The 17363-nt window shown below is 41.4% G+C and overlaps 1 protein-coding gene across 4 annotated transcripts in view; it reads right to left on the bottom strand.

The window, feature by feature from the left end:
* The window catches only part of PIP4P2 (phosphatidylinositol-4,5-bisphosphate 4-phosphatase 2), a 28714-nt gene extending 14593 nt beyond the window's left edge, over window positions 1-14121 (bottom strand). The window contains exons 1-4 of one of the 4 annotated variants that reach the window (XM_064507763.1): window positions 13879-14121; window positions 7637-7785; window positions 6173-6279; window positions 4280-4403 (exon numbers count right to left, since the gene is read on the bottom strand). In XM_064507763.1, the coding sequence (XP_064363833.1) occupies window positions 4280-4403; window positions 6173-6279; window positions 7637-7785; window positions 13879-13984 (486 nt within the window). In that variant the 5' untranslated portion in view covers window positions 13985-14121. The remainder of the gene's footprint in view (window positions 1-4279; window positions 4404-6172; window positions 6280-7636; window positions 7786-13878) is intronic. The other 3 variants (XM_064507762.1, XM_064507764.1, XM_064507761.1) reach the window with 3 other exon arrangements.
* Window positions 14122-17363: the final 3242 nt, after the last annotated feature.

Below are 17363 nucleotides of genomic sequence, written 5' to 3'. Positions count from 1 at the left end.
CAACAGGGAAAAATGAGATAACATGTAGCTGGTCAGTACCTGAGATGGAGACAGACCTCTTCAGAGATATTCTTTCAGCTATTTAGAGAACAATTCTAGAAATAGACAGAAGCCTAATTCCAGGACTTAAATCTAGTATACAGAAATGAAATTGAATTACAAAGATGTTAAATTCATCCCAGGGTAGGCAACTCCACTTCCAAAGTTACTCATTAATGATCGCTGTATGGATTTTAAGATTCCTGATAAATTGTTATCCATATTTTTAATTGATATAAAAATATACTCAAATGCCTCTGAGCTCCAATTTTTGTGGGAAATAACAGACGCACTGATAATCTATTTTCATTGCAAGTTACCTGGAAGTCTCAGAAACATTCTGTTATGACGACTTCTGCAGACACAGGAAATATTTTCAGAAGAACAAGAAATGAAGTCACCTTGACAAGTGACTCAAACTACAAGAATTAAGATCATGTTTGCAACACAGCAAGTGCCCTAAAAAAAAAAAAAAAAGCTTATTTTCAAATAAACTCTAATTCTTGAAGTTTTGGTGGGTTTAACAAGTAGTTTAACCTCAGGTTTGGAGCGAGTATTTTCACTTATATTCCAGGATGCTTCCAAGTACTTAATCTTGTTTCGAATTGTTAATAAAACTTGAGATTACAGTTACAGGATATTTAGCTTCCCAACAACAATACAAGAGATTTTTCTAACCAAAATAATACAATAAAACAATAATCCAAATCACTGATCAGATGTACTGAAACACTGATGTGAAATTTGGGGAAAAACGTAAACGTCTCAGCTGTAGACGCAGAAAAACATCCGTCAAAGAAGTTACTGAAAGAATGTAACATGCTTTCTTCCTTATGAGGGTAGGATTGTTATTAGCCCATTCAGTACCAGAATATGAGCAGGGGGAAGTACAGGTACACATATACACACACACTCACTGGTGAGTTTATGCAGCTATATACGGCTGTGTCTGCCAATGAAAGCTTCTCCCCACCCCCAAGAGTCCTTTGGGAAAGCAAAACACCTACACAAATTTAAAACATTTCTCAGTTTTCCAAAGAATTTAAAGTATTTCATTCAAGATAGTAATAAGAATCTTTGTATATTTGAAATTGATTAGGTCTGAAAAATAAAATTGACAGAGAACAACTGACAAACTACAACGCTTAGCCTATGGCCCATGGCTCACATAGCTTACTCCTGGCTGGTCCTCCTTAAGGGTCTCTTTGAAAACAAGACAGAGGCAGGATGAGGGGGGAGCCGGGATCACTCATCATTTCCAAAGGCAGCACAGTCTCATCCCTCTCATAGCCACAAATCATCACAAGCAGAGGCCCTTGGGAGTGGGGGTGGGGGAATGAATTACTACTAGCTGAAACATTAACTCAGCCACAGTCCAAGACCAGAAGATCTTAAAGAAAAAAGAAAAAAAAAGAAAAAAAAAAAAAGCCAAAACCAGATCAGACTGCAGTTTCAGGACAGTCACATTATCACCTTGGCCTCCTTTTCTGTTCTACCACTTTTTTCCCTTTTGTCTGAACTCCAAATCTGCCAGAAACAATGGAAACCTTAACACAGAAAAGGCTATCAGGTTATCCAAGATAAAATCTAATGAATAAAAATGCCAGTAATTATTGATAGTTCAGCTATAGCATCAATTCAGTCTAAAGTTATTTCTACATTTGCTTACATCTTCTGTCTACTATTTAAACAAAACATTCTAGCATAAAACCTGTCCAAAAGACCACATATTTAAGTAGTTATTTAAGTAGTACTTAATGATGCTCCATTGCAATGAGTGCGCTTTGGATAATTTACAAAGAACCGGTATCAGGGGACAACACTAAAGTTGTCTTTCAGAACAAGGGTGTAAAAACAAAACAAACATCCCTCACATCTGTAGGGGCAAGGGAAGCCCAGCCCGTAATTATGCTTTTATATGGCCTGAAGTTCCTTTAGAGGAGGTGGACAAATAGATACTCTTAGGAGACAAGACAGAACAAGCAACAAGACAATCTAAAGCTTTACTTCCTAACTATTTTAGCTTTTTTTTTTTTTTAAACTGCCAAGTGAAGTAAAGGAAATACCTTACTGAGTTGCTGAGAGATATATCTGGCATTGTGTTTTTGCTTTATAACACAGAGTTACTAAACTGCAGAAATACCCTCACAAAACTTGAGTTTCTAGACTGGCTAAAGCACCTCCTCTATTTTTTGCTGCTTCTCTACCTACTTCCAAACCCAAGCAATTTGCTGCTTTTTCTTATTAGAATTTTTATTTGCAGAATCTAATAAGACTTTGTTCCTAGCTTTTTCTGTTACTAGGTGGCAAAGTTCTATCAAAAAAAAGTGAGAAAGAGGTCTCTTTTCTTGATAGCTCAGCATAAGAGAATACAAGTTTCATATTTTTGTGAAGATATTGAAAATTTCTTTTTAATGTACTATGAAACTGTAAATCAGTCTTACTGGCAGACAGGTCTATGAAGTTCCAAATGCATGGAACAACTGCACCATGGTGCAGTTCCCTAACACAGCTGTTGGATCTGAAGTCGCATGTACAAACACCAGTTAGAAAACTTAACTTCTTAGGACACAATCTGGTAGTTATGGGCAAAAAATAGCCTTTACATATATTTTCTTATATTATCCTAACTTTTCAGAGCAGAATCCCAGCTAAGGAAGTTCATACTGTGAACTACAGCATTAACTTAGTCTACACTTACAGAAACAGAATACAGGAACTAAGATGCATAAAACATCCATGCTTATGGGAGTACCCAAAGATAGACCAAGAGTTTAGTAAGGAGAATTTGACTTTGTAACACTGACTCTTCCTAATAAAACATTTTTAAGATTAAACCATGTAGTAGAGATGCTCTTTTGTGTTAAGAGAACACATCAAAACTTTATACCATAACTCTACAGTATTGCTTTTGCCCATGCAGTTTTAAAGCACTATTAAACAATACTAATTGTGTTACAAAATTAAAGTACGACTCAGTACCAGACTACAGTGTTTATCCAGGTGCCTAAGTTTGTAACATGCTAAAAACAGAACAAAAAACAAACCAACAAGACAACCCACACACCTACAAACCAACCACACCCCCACACCCCACTCCAGCTCTCTCTAGTTATGTAGTTACAGTCTTCTGTTCTTCAGCAAGGATTATATTAGGATTAAATATATATATGTTTATATATGGGCTGAATTAATAGAAAGAATGTTTCTCAAGCATCTAATATTTTTTCAAATATTAAATGTAAATCCACAAATCAAGTTGCTATTCTCCTTAAAAAAGTGTCGAAGCCACCTTCTGCTCCCTACATTCTTCATCTACTATAGTAGTTAAGCAATTCTTCACTTCACTGATCCATGACTGTGATGTAAGATTTCAAGGAGCAAGTCTATTCCATTATAAAACCCATCACAAACAAACCCTTGTCTCACTGTGGATATAAGCCAACATGGAGCACAACCTCTGCCTCCTTTCATGAGACTCACTTGAGTCATCTCGAGCCCATATTATATATATATATATCTATCTTACAAGCTTTTGTATCAGGAACATAACAACACTAATGACTATGCAGGTCAATCAGCTGTACCACTTATGTTAGCCATTTCTTAGAACTAACAAACCCAACAAACACACACTAGCACTGCTGAATGGTGAACTTAAAGCCAATATACTTTCTTATGTACTACAAAATTCAAATATGGCAGCCCCTTATTTATGTAAAAGGCTGCAAAAATGGCTTGCAGCACAACAGTATTTTTGCATTCTTTGCTACAAAAGGGGAAGAAACTTTCAGCCTCAGATATAACCCAAAATCTCCAGTCCCATAACAACTGACCGATATGCTAATGGAAAGAGCTATGATGAACAGCTTCCAGGGGTCCATACAGCAACGGCAGAACCTGTACCATCTCAGCCACTGCAAAACATGACTATCATTGCAATCAAAACAGAACGTAGAAGCACAAATTCCTTTTCCAGTACTGTCCATTCTCACATCTCTAAGAAATAACTCTGACTGAGCGTCATCCATCAATACATGGAAGGAACATTGGAAGTTTCCTTGAAAATGTGTGTGTAGATAGTGAAATACAGACTATACATCCATGGCAATGTGCACACAGGTGGAACTTTAGTTTCTTGACAATACTGCAGAGTTAGGCGAGATGCCCTTAGAAGCGCTTACAATAGTTTGAGTGATAGCACACTTAGGTGAGAAGGAGAATCTGGTACTTTACTTACAAGGAATGTATTTCCACAGTGCCCACATACAACTCTAGTTCCATCTGGTTGAACTGGCAAGGCAGGCTGAGCTGGCTGCTCTTCTGGAATCAGCATTACTGGACCAAGAGTAATGATGCGTCTACTGTATTAAGAACATCAGATATACATGTAATTAAGCTAGCAAAAGGGAAGGATGATGCATTCAGACAATTAGCTCAGTCAGTCGCTACTAAATGTTACACTTCTAAATTATAATTTAATTTTTAAGCAGATTATGCATCCAGTTTTGGTCTCTCTCATTGTGTTTTCTTTTTCCACTTTGAAAACATTTTATTTCATCATAAAATCATCCATGCACACCAGATCCCTGTAGAGATCAAAGGCTTGCAATCACATGGCAGAAACACCTTAGGAAAAATCCTAATATCCAGGCTGAACAAGTCTGTGTATTGGAATGCACACATCTATATGGAAACAAGTAGGAGAGTAAGGATTCTTTCATAATCTAGTTCTCCTTCCCAAGTCAGATATTGCTTCTTCCCACACTGCTAACAACGAGTCAATGTAAATTGCCTCTCTGCATTTTTATAATAAAAGTTCCATTCAAATTAAAGAAGAAAAGCACCTAGGTTTGACTAAACACAACCAACTTACTTTAAGGAAAAAAAAATAATTTTTATGTTTAATGTGTTTCCAATTTAATTACAATTTGTCCATAAAAAAAAAAGACAGTACACAAATGAAGTAATTCAGAGCAGAATGAAGATCAGACTTCCTGGTATGAGAGAACTAAAGGTAAAACTAAAAGTATTGTTTAATTTGCACTGCATCTCTCTCCATATACAGCAAAAATTGTGGCCTCTATGGTCTCCCTTTGGGCTGAAGCCTTCCCTTTATGGCATATTCCTCAACTCTGTACTTCGAAGTACTGTGATTTTGCTCATCTTCCACTAAGACAGATACATGGGCTATCTTAGGGAAGCTGCTGAAGAGAGACATACTTCCAGGAAACATTTTATTAGAACTGAGGAGTTTCAGATTCAGCCTGGTTACCAACCATATCATGTATTACAACTGAAGTATCCCATGAACACTTTTTGAAAAGTTATTTGCAATTTTGATATTTTGCCAATACTGCATTAGCAAAAAGTCCTCCCCATCCCCTAGCCCCAAATCTCATGCAATGATCCAGAACTAGAAAAGCCAACTGGCTGGTGGCTACAGCACACAATGTGGCAGAACTTCCACTCAAGTATCTGCAGATCCAGCCCTCACTTCAGCTTCTCCCAGTAGTGCTGCGCCACTTAGAACCAAATTACTCCTAGCTCAGTGGGATCTTTAATGCTCTAAGCCCCATGGTAAGAGTGCTCACTATGGCAGTTGCATTTGTCTCTGGTATAGCAAATGTGTAAACTAAAGTAAAAGAATTGAGAGAAGAGATATTACCTCAGGGTAACAAAGAACGAAAGACAGGAATGAAGCCAACCTATTGTCCCTTCTCTCATTTCATTCTGAAATCCTTATTCTGAATGAGGCAAAGACAGCAACCTGTGTATTTACAGCAATTAAGTCTGTAGGAAATTATGAAAGCTACTCCCCAAAAAGCAAGAAGTGGTTTTCTTCTCTATTGCTCCTCATATTGTGTGTTCCTTATACAATATCTAATAAGTGGGAAATACACAATTGAGACTATCACTAAATATAACAGAACAGCTAAGTTTTTCCTCTTTGAGTAAGTTAATCTAAAACACTACCACTATCTGTCTATGCAGTAATTCCCTAATGCTCTGTAAGTGTCCGTGCATAGCTCTGCCCAGGCTTGAATCTCTTCTAGTTTTAAATATTCAATGCATGATGTGTCATTGCTTTAAACAAAATGATATAAAGCATTTACAGCTTATTTACTCTTACCAGTTTGGTCGTGGACAGCCTATTTTCCGAGATGTATCCTTACAGATAAGGAGACAATTACATTGACATCTAACATACTTCTTCCCTGAAGGAGGGTTTTTGATTGGCTAAATGAAAAACCACATAACACACATCAGAAGTCATAGCAATTCACTTTTTCCATACGCCCCCCCCCCCATAAAAGTATAAACAAAACAACTTACATGATAAATTTATATTAACAGAGAAATACAGTTCTTACATAAGGAAACCAGAGAGTCAGGACAAAATTGAAAGTTTTCTCTCTCCCCCCAAAGAAAGAGAAAGACAACACACATTTTCTCACCAGAACATCTTTGGCAAACAAAAGATTCTGCAAACTAACTGAAATTCATATTTTAGCAATAAAGAATTCAAGTCTTCAGTATAGCTCTTTTTTCAAGCTTAAGCAGTAGAATATTTTTCAAAAAACAGTTCAAATATCAGGAAAGCCTCCTTGCCTAGTACAACAGCTTTATTCAGAAATAAAAGAACCAAAGTCCGTCTCACAGTTACAAAGAGAATATGCAGACAATATGCTGAACTATCACCTGATTTTAAACTGTACTGAAATTATCTTCCTCAAAGCTGGGAGTCAAGTTTCCGGTTCCTTTTAAACAGAAAATCACAGTTCTCAAAAGCCATACAATCCTTTGTTTGGCCTGAAACATATATTGGCAAGGAAAGTTCTCTACTCTCACTTCTCTTTTAAGTGAAAAACATTTTCCTACAATCCTAACAGGATTTAAGGCTTCCTGTTCTTTGGATACAGTTTAAAAGTTGCTTCCCCCCCCCCCCCCCCCCCCCCCCCATAAATTACAATCCACTATTTTCCATGTAAATGCCTCCAAATAGCTGTGGGTATCAGATCCCAAAACTTTCAGGTAGAAAAACTACAAGGATCTCAAGAGCTAAAGACTTGATTTAAAAAGGGAGGGGAGGGAACAGAAGGGCCTGTAGCTACTGCAGTAGGTGGAATAGAACCTACAATTCCTATGTTTTAAAGTTATCATGCCATGGTTTGTTAGCAACCTGATAAATTGATTGAATGTATTTCAGGAGGAAAGCACAGCTCCAGGTGAACATGCATGGGTGAGGCACTTTTGTTTCTTCTACTCTTAAAGTAATTAAATTCTTTATTTCTTTCACCATTCTTTACATAGGATTAATTACTTAAAATCCTTGCTTTTTATCCTCTGCATCAGAATGAAACATTTCAACCAGTAAACTCAAAAATATGAAGATTTATTCTAGATGCTTATGATCATCCTTGTGCTAGCAATCCTTGAACACGCTAGCACACTAACAGTTGTGCTGACAGATCCTTTGTAAGGATGTCAGTGAGTGACTCATCCTTTGTAGGTAAGGACATGAATTCCAACTATACAGTTCTACCTTTCCCCCCTTCCCTTCACGAAAAGAAAAATGCTAAAAATCCATTTTTACCGTAGCTTCATTGCAAACTGTGCACTTAACAACATGCTGGTGCAGCTTGCCATCCAAATTGATGAGTGATTGGCACACACGGCAGTTTATTACAGGAACACCACTGGCATCTGGACTTGCAATTGCAGTATATGGAGGTGGAAGCTCTGCTGCAAGAGATCATGAAACCTCAGTTGAAAAAAACCAAACAGGGGATCCTAAAACACCATAAGCAAATATAGTCTCTAAAAGCCACAACCTTGAAGAAAAAGGTTAGTTGTTAGTATAAATATAAGACAAATTTAAGCTTACTTTCCCCTCCCTCACAACCACTATGTAATGGTACAATCAGTCCTAGTTCTACATAAAGCATATCGGCAATACAAATACTCCATTAACTGCCCCAGAAAGGCAAATGAGTTGAAAGGCTCATCTCTGCAACCCTACTTATTTTTAAACCAACTTTTAAGGAGTTTAGAAAGAAAAGAGGAGAACAAACAAACAAAAAAAGATTAGCAGAAACCAGAAATTGGCTTCTGAAAAAAAAAAAAATGGAAGATTAGACAAGATAGACAAGTGTGCACAGCATGGCACCCAATAGTACTGCAAGAATATAGAAGAGTCCTATGAAGTTAAGGAGCAAATGTATGGAAATAAATAGTTCCAAAAGACAAAGGTATTTAGCCTCAATTAGCATTTGTGCATATATTGCATAATTAACAGAAGCCAAAACTCTCTAAATTTAAAAGAGCAGAGATGAGTGCATATGCAGCAGATCCTGCAACAATCCAGGCCAGATTTTTGATGGAAGATGACAGAAAATGCTTCTTTTTTGAGGTGCAACAAATTTATGTTATCTTGAAGAAAGAAGCTGAGCTCAACCTTTAGAGCTTCTGCTTTTAAGGCTTCCAAATATTTTTGTTGACCAAAAGCTTAAACGTGAATGCACAAGGAGGTTTTCAGTCACTTAAAACAGATCAACTTAATGGAGAAATGCAATGCCCTAATGCCCCTGTAGAAGGGCAGATTTCATCTTCACCAGTCTTGAGTCCATGAAAGGCCAGGAAGGAAACATTCAAAAATCTTTCTAAGTTTTAGAATCCATGGAACGTAAACAATTCATCGTATCAAACTCCCAAAAGTGATTACCACAATTATTTGTCATGTAGTAGCTTCAGGCTTTACTTCATCAAGAAGCTCAGGGTTCCTCAGGTAAGCAAGCAAGAAGCACATGGTACAAAGGAGACAATTTATTGAAGTCCAAAGCTGCAAAGTATTATAAATGAGTTGTCTAAAGAACAGAAAAAAACCCTATGAACTACTCAAACCATTTTGTAATTGCATTGAAAAAGCCAATGAAAACTTCAGACAAGCAATACAAGATTAGTCTTCCTTCAGTTTACCAAAAGCACTGAAAAAAGTGGAATCTGGTAGAAAAAAATTCACAAGCTGCTATCAAAGCTGACAAGCCCAAGTATTAAATTTATATCTATAAAGAAACACCCATCAGTCCTTCACTATATTTTAATGAGAATACTGGAGAGATACAAGAAACCCAATCTGTCCTTAGGATTCAAAAATCATTGCAGAACTTTAAAGCAGCAGTATTGTTCAACGCTCTTTCTCTTTGTTGCTTGCCATATAAACTATCCAGATCATTACTTGGGTTTAGCTTACTAAGGCAGAAGCAGAAAGGTGGACAGCTTAAAGAAGTTTGGCAACTGGAAAGATTCGCAAGCCCATTAGATCACCATAACTGCAGAAAACAGTTTTGGAATTTGGACAATTGAAACAGCAGTTCTTAGCTGTGAGCATCAAAGTCAAGGTTGCTGCAAGGGTTTTTTCATTTTGGCCATAAGCAGGCTGCTTAACTGTTCTGGTGTGAGCAAACAGTAAAATCTCCAACTACAGGAACAGGTAGCCATAAAATAAAGAGCATGTCCAGCAGCCTAAATACCAAATTCTCCGTCAGGAAATTGCTACAGTTCAATCCCAGCTCTCAGGCCTCTTCTCTGAAAGGCTGCTATCTATCCTGTAATTGAACTTTGCTTTGTTCCCTCTATTTAAAGGGTGAGTTTTCAAATCCTATCAGCTGGGCATAGGGCAACTGTATTAGGAAAAAAAAAAAAAAAAAAGGCAATAAATATCTTGAAGGGTACTAGAATGCAAAAAAGAAGAACACCAAACCTCTGAGCCTTTCAGCTGTGCATGATCTTGGAATACTTCATGTATTGGCAAGTACACACAGATTGCTAGATATGCAAAAGATTCTACTTCCACTTGCAAGTGACAACTCTTAGGTTTTTCAAAATCAGTCAAAAAAGGTGTATGAGCACACACATACACACGGTCTCTTTTCCAGCCTCATCCTGAAACTGCCTGGCTTCCAGGTAAGCAAATTCTCTGTTCCTCCTGTCCTGCTCTCTCAGCAAGTTTAAGATACCAAGCAAATAATGGCTGCTTTTCAGAGTGGTGCTGCAGCAAACAACATTTGCTACAGTACAGAAAGCCTGAGGTATCTTGGCATGCAACCTTCAAACTTAACCAAAACTTGCATTTAGAGGAATTCCAAGAACCAAACCAGCAAAACCCCTGAAAGTTAAGTTTAAATAAAATTATACTGGGGGGGTGAAAAGGAGAATAAAGGTATTCTCTTACTGTTTGCTGCTCATTAAATAAAATGTTAATAAAAATGCTGACAGCTTTCAAAGAACCTTCATATATGAACTTGGGTATGTCTTGACAGCTTAAATCTCCAGCTAAATACAGCATCTATAATACAGTTCATAAAGGCCCATCATATTGGATGTAACTGATGGTAGGCAAGCCTCACTTACACACCACAGGTCTCAGTACCAACTTAATGAGATAACTGGATGTCCTGCTACTGACATTCCAGTTTACAGCTATATTATCAGTTTGTTTCTTCTCAAGAGGCAGAACAGTAACTAGATCAGCAAGAGTAGCAAAATGCCCTGCCACTCAGTACAGCTGACTCAGCTACAATTTCACATGCCCCAACACCCCTCACAGGATAGAGATGCTGTGGAAGAAATCACATATTTAACCTTAGAAAACTCTTGTAGAGCTTGCACACTTTCTTCCTCTTTGATATGCAAAAATGCAAAAACCACAGGGAACTACATCCAGTTTGCCTTGGTCAAAGAGAAACTAAGTGACACAGGACCTATATAGAAGATGGTTTTGTTTTTGTTTAAAAAGAAGGAAAAAAATCTTTGTCTTGTGGGGGGGGGGGGGAAGAGGCAGGAGGAGGAGGTGGCAGGGAAGGAAAGTTAAGGAAAGTTAGTGATTTCAGTGCCTCTTTTTGTCTGCCTGTGGACTCCATAAAACAGCATTAATGTGGACTATCAGAAACTGGTAGTTAAGGACTGAGAATAGAAGTTGATAAAAAAGCTTGCTGTATAATGCAGAACAAGAAAGCTAAAAAATCACTCTATACTGGAAGCAGAGTCAATGGTCCCACCCTTTGTTTGCACGAGAAGTTTCTTAAGCATTGTGCTTTGGGACTACATCCAAGCCATCTTTTCTTCCTTGGCTCCACTGTTACGGGCACCAAGCCACTACCAGGGTTCAAAAGCATCCAAGCATCCACCACCTCACATTGAAAAGGGTCAACCGGATCTCAACTGCAGCCTGACAAGCAAGGAGGAGATGACCTCTTCCAAACCATGGCCTTCCCAATTTAAAGCTCAGGATTATGTACTGGGCAAGGTAGATAACTGCAAGCATGGAGATAAATCTGTTAATGTACATTTGGGCGGTAGTTTTGAGTGCAGAGGGTTTCTTCCTCCTTCCTCTACCCCTGCAGCTCCACAGTGTTAGCTAATGATAAACAGGGAAGTGCTGTGGAAAGGGGTTTTAAAAGTAAACTTCATTTCCCCTTGAGAATGCCTCTTCTCCCTAGACCTGACGTGGGCTGCAGAGAGAGATAAAGACTGTCTGTCGGCTAAAAAGGCTGTCTAGGTTGCACAGACAGGGAGCTGCTAAGGATAACTGACAGATACAGAGCAATGCAACGAGAGCTACGTAGTCTCTACAATACCTTTGCAAAACAGGATTTTGAAAAAATTGGGGGGAGGGATTTTTATAGACTGGCAAATACAAAGTGCTACTTGGTACAATTGCTTAAGGACCGATTAAGCAAAAGAGTCTAAACTTCTAAAAGCATGTCTGACATTTAAGAAAGCTCTGTGGTTCCTCCCCCCTTTTGAAAAACAAGGCCACATCTCATCTCAAGTACTTCACTTCCTCACTCCTCTGAGGGAGAAGGTACCACCTGTGCCAAATTAGTTAACATGAGTTATAGATATTCACCAGAGACACAACAGGAAACAACTGTTAACTGAAGGGAGCATTTGGGCCAAACATTAGTCACTGTTCTAATGTATTTTCATTACTTATTAAATACATAATGACTTTTAAAATAGATTGAAACATATACAACAGTAGCAGTTACAGAGTAAGGATTCCTAAGAATATAAATGTTGAATGGGAGAATTTCAACTAGGGTGGATTACTGAATTAAAGGGAAAAAAAAATAAAGGAAAACAAAGAACCCCCACACAACAACCTTAAGGAGTGAAAGCAACCTTACACAATTTGATGGGAACAACAACAAAAACAATCTAATCTCTGCTGTTTTTCGCTCTGATACCGGTTTGTGCAATTCAAATGTAAGTTAATAGTCAACATCAGCTACAGCACTAAAAGTAGTACATTTTCATACCAAGGCACAGAGACCCAGCTTCCATTAGTTTAAATGTCATTCAAAACACACAGAAGCTCACTTGTAGCATTTCCTTTAGCAGTCACATCTATGGTGTTTTCATGTATAAATAATTTATTTTGAAATTGTTATTATGTAGAAACAATGCACACCCACATATCTATTTACATATGTAATAAATCTATACAACTACATAAAAATCCTTAAGCACCACCAAGTACACTACAGCCAGTAAGGGCAGGACTGTAATCTTACTTTTAAAAGGCTACCGCTAGCAAAGCCACAATAATCATATTTAGTCTTAATTCTTAGCCCCTCCCCCCTTTTTTTTCCATTCTGCTTTGTTTAAAGAGTTTGGCTCAAAAGAAAGATTGCATCAACTAGGGCTTCATAAACCTGGCCATTTTTACATACTGCTACCTCCTAATTTGTATTTTTAGAGTAAAGATAACCCTATACTACTAAATGCTCAATGGTCATCAAAAAGACAATTGCTGCAAGCCTGGAAGCTTAGTACCACAAAAAGAAGTTATTATTCCAGATTTGCAACTACTATTGGCTTTAGAAACAAAGCTGAAAACACCCATAGCCTTCAAACCAGTTTGCAAGGGCATCCTAGTATTTTGGGCTTCAAGTAATGTACTGCACGGAGCTACGGCTCGAGTTTGGGGGCCAGGATGAGGACAGACCGGCAGGTACCACCCGCGAAGGGCCAGTGAGCACTGGGGACGGAGCAGGGGTGCCACATACCCGGCCTGCTCTGCTCGGACTCTTCCCATCGCGCCTGGACCAGCGAGCGCCCTGCAGCGCTCTGCGTTGGATCCGGCTGTTCGCAGCCGAGTACCTCCTGCCCAAATCCTACTTCTAATTAATAGGAGACCCGAGGTCCAACAATTACCTTGCAAGCTCCAACATGCGAGTTAGTTATAATAACCAGACTGGTTCAAACTTGCTCTGCAACTGCGAACAACTTTTTTTTTTATTATTGAAAAAAGAAGAAGGAGGAGGAGGAGGAGAAGAAGGAGTTCGTACTTGAATTCAGCCGGTGGTGCACAGGACGTGCCCGGCTCCTTTCGCGGTACCTGTGGTGCCCAGCCTTCTCCCCTCTCGGTCCCCCCCCCCCCCCCCCCCGGAGCTGCGACGCGCCGCCAAAAATGAATAAAAAGGCAAATCTGAGAAAAGCGGCCCCGCCGCAGGCGAGGGGCCGCCACCCGTCTCCGCCAGCGAGGGCGGGAGCGAAGCCCTGATTCAGCACGGCCGGGCGGGGGGGGAGGCCCCGTGCCACCCCCGCCGGGGCGCCCGGCAGCGGGCCAGGGGGCGCGGCGACATGGCGCCCGGCCGGGCCCCCCCGCCCCCCGGCGCCAGGTCTGCACGCGCCCAGCGGCCCGCGCCCCCCGCCGCAGCTGCGGCGAGCCGCCCGCGGCCTGCCCGCCCGCGGGGGGAGCCGCCCCTCCGCTCCCCCCACCAGGCCGGGCCGCCGCAGGGCCGATGCCGGCGGGGAGGACGGCCGCCTTACCTCGGGGGCTGCTGTCCGGTAGATACGGCGGCGCCGTGGGGGTGACATTGCCGGAGCTGGGCGCCGACAGCAGCGGGGAGCGCTCGTCCGCCCCCTCGGCAGCCATGACTGCGGCGGGGCGCGCAGGGCCCGGGCGCTCCCTCCCTGGCGGCGGGGAGCGGCGCGGCGGGGAGGCGGCCGGCACCGGCAGCGCAGGGGAAGGGGGCTGGGAAGGAACGGGGCGGGCCGGCGGGGGCGGGTCTGGCCGGGCCTCTCTGCGGCCCTGCCCGCGGCGCCGGCTAATGAGCGGCGGAGGCCGGGGCGGGCCGCGCCGGGGCGGCTGCCTGCGCCGGAGCTCCGGGCCGCGGCGGCAGCGGGGCTGGGCGCCGGCTGCGGCTGCGGCTGCCCGCCCCTCACCTGCGTGTCCGTGGGGGGCAGGCCGCCCTCCCTGCCGCTGCCGGGCGCGCAGAGGGATGGACCGGGGGGGCTCGGCGGGAGGGGGCTCGGGGCAGCCGCGCAGCGTCTTTTCTGTGCTCCGTGGGTGCCCCCGGCGCTGTGAGCGCTGCGGCGCTGCCTGCGCCTCGGTGCCGGGTTGCCTGCCGGTGCGCTGCGCAGCAGCGGCCCGCGAGCAGGCCGCGGAGGGGGCACCGGCATCGGCCCCGGCGTCGGAGGAGAGGTGTTGAACAAGGAATCGGGGAGGTGCTCGCTGGGTTTACTGTCAGCAAATGCCTTTCTCAGGAGCCCGAGGAGGTAGATTAGCAGGGACTTCACTGAGACTGTCGCCACCGAGGTGCGAAGGTGATGAGGTGACCTTTAATTCCACTTTCAGCTCGAGGTGATAAATCTGCACGTTATAAAATATGCTGTTCATCCGAGAGGGATCGCCTGGTGTCAGCGAACTCTCTCAGGACATAAGGACTTAATTTGCTCCTGCTAGAAAGCCCACTCAGGCACCATCTGGAAGTCTCAGGCGGAAAAGAGCCTTTCCTGCGGGCAGAGAGCAGGGAACAGGCTTTCCACTGCAGCCAATATTGAAGTAAGGCAGATGCCTGTCACCCACGGGTCGTGCAGATGCATTATCTGTAGCTTAGAGATAGCCAGACTGTGATCATACAGCAAGATAGGCAGTTATTTTGTATACCAGCAAATCTTGGTCATGACTTCCAAGTGCTACCCAACATCCCAGAAGTGTGGTTACACAGAACCAGCCGCTTCTTGAAATGCGTTGCATGGAAAACACTCAGACATTTTCATAAGAAATGGGTAGTGAGTCTTAACTGGAAAACTGTATCAGAGGATAGCCCAGCCTGAGATTTCACTGGCTGGTCATATTCCTTCCTAAATATTATTTGGTATGATAAAATACTGTTACTTACATCACATTGACAATTTTCTGCAGGAGCAGTTTTTCCATCAAAAAAATTTAGAATCTAGGAAATCAGCTCGTTTACAAAAATAGACTGATCCATTTGAAAGTCTGCATGAGAAATAATCACATGAATTACATGAAAAGGAGGCTGAAGTATTTTCTTTCTGTAAGGCTGAAACGATTCATTTTTACTTTAATAACTATAACATGGAATGAATATGCTATGGTAAAATTGTGATGACAAAACACAGCATTTTCATCAGTTATTGTAATGTTTTAAAAATATATTTTTAATAGTAGATTTTGAAATACTGTCTAGTCTTTCTTACTTGGGTCAAAATTACATTTTTAAATGTTATTTCCTGCACAAATAAACTGAGTTTCATCTAGCCCTGAAATTGCCACATAAGGAAAAATACACTACAAGGCAGCTGGTTGTTAGGCCAAGTACCTTCATTATGCAGGAAATGCAGTCATGCCATGTCAAACTGGCTCTTCCCTCAGAAAATGTTGCAGCTAACTTGGAAGATGCTTATCTGATTTAAATTGGATTGAACTTTCAGTTTTCAATCATCTTAAAAAGAACTCTTTCTGGATGAGATCAACAAATTAAAGGCTTTTTCTATAAGGATTTTTAGGGCTAAAGGTGTTTTGTATCACCAAATCTTTCATGTTGCTGAGCTACTGTTAGGCTGATACTGGCAAGTCAAGAACAGGTCTTTACTATTTCGAGTCAAGATGTATCTTGAGCCTATATTCTGTATGTTCTTACTATCACATACCTGCTTTTCAACTGATAGACACAGGCTTTCTTTTGGAACTTTAATATAGGAACTGGCATTTGCAACCATGTTTCTTTATCATTTTTCCTGTACTGGAAAAAATATAAGACTTTTTTAAAAGCCACATATTAGGTGGCATTGAGTTTCACCAACACCCATTCCATCCTGTAATTCCATTTTGCAGTTACAGAAAATTGATTGTGTGGGACCTCTCCACTAAACTGATGTTCCGTGCCTCAGAGGAAGACTAAAATCCCTAAGATCACTGCCAGCTTCCCAAAGGAAAGCTACGTCACAACTCAGTTCCACCAAACAACTTAAGCCTGCACTTACAGGCAAGAATTATTTTCAGCGTGCTGACCTATTATTAGAAATATGACTGTCATCTGAATAAGTACCCACTCAAGATAAAAAAAATATGCATTTCTCCAGCTCCTGTGATGACTTGTCAGAGTTCTTTAAATCTTTTAGTTACTGGAGCTGCTAAACATTCTAAAATAGCCGAAATCAGTTAATAGTTCAAGCATTCGCCTCTGTTTTTCAGTATTTTGAATCCATGTATTTAAGGTAACCAAATGTCTACATTTCAGCTAAAACATTGTGGTCTGACATTTAGATCTACTGTCATTGTCTGCAATATCCAAGTTAGCTTGACCCAGCTAGTAACACCAGAGGGTCCCAAGAGGTGCACAGTCAAACGGGACTATGCATTCAGCTAGTCACAAATGCTCTGTGCGTGCTACTCACGCTGCAAAGGGGAGAATTCAAACACTGGATAATGCCAGATTTAAGACAACATAGGCAATGAGAATTTGCTTTCTTCCTACCCTTCTTCCTCTGGACACAAATGCCTTATGATACATACTAATTACACCATGTGCAGTTTTTCTTCTATTAAAATCCTGCCTTGTTCAGGGGGAAGGATTCTCTCCTGAGCAGCCCTGCTCCTGACTCCACTACCCAGAGGATAAATCCCGCTTTAATTTAGTGCCACAGCATTTCTAGCACAGGCTGTGGTGCGAGGAGCACCGCTTCCTTTTGTACGCTCAGCCTCATTGCCCCTGGGCTCCTTTGACCTGGGAGTCACAGTGCACCCTCTGTATGCCACATAGTCCTACTGCGGCACTTGTTTATGTTGCCAATGAATCTTGAAGGTCCTCAACTAAAAAGGCTGAGCGATAGAATGTGGTGTTAAGGGATTCTTAGTTTTGCAGGGTTTATAGGCTGAAACTGCTGTTTTGGATATACAGAATAATTGTTGGAGCACTTTTCTAGCTGGCAGCTGACAACAAAGGGAATTTTTGCTGGGGACCAGGCAGCTATGCCTGTATTTAGCATTAATCTCAGAGTTAAGG

This window comes from Dromaius novaehollandiae, chromosome 2 (assembly GCF_036370855.1).
Source record: "Dromaius novaehollandiae isolate bDroNov1 chromosome 2, bDroNov1.hap1, whole genome shotgun sequence".
Lineage (NCBI taxonomy): Eukaryota > Metazoa > Chordata > Aves > Casuariiformes > Dromaiidae > Dromaius > Dromaius novaehollandiae.
Note: the sequence above shows the minus strand (reverse complement) of the source record. Positions and strands in the feature narration are given on the sequence as shown.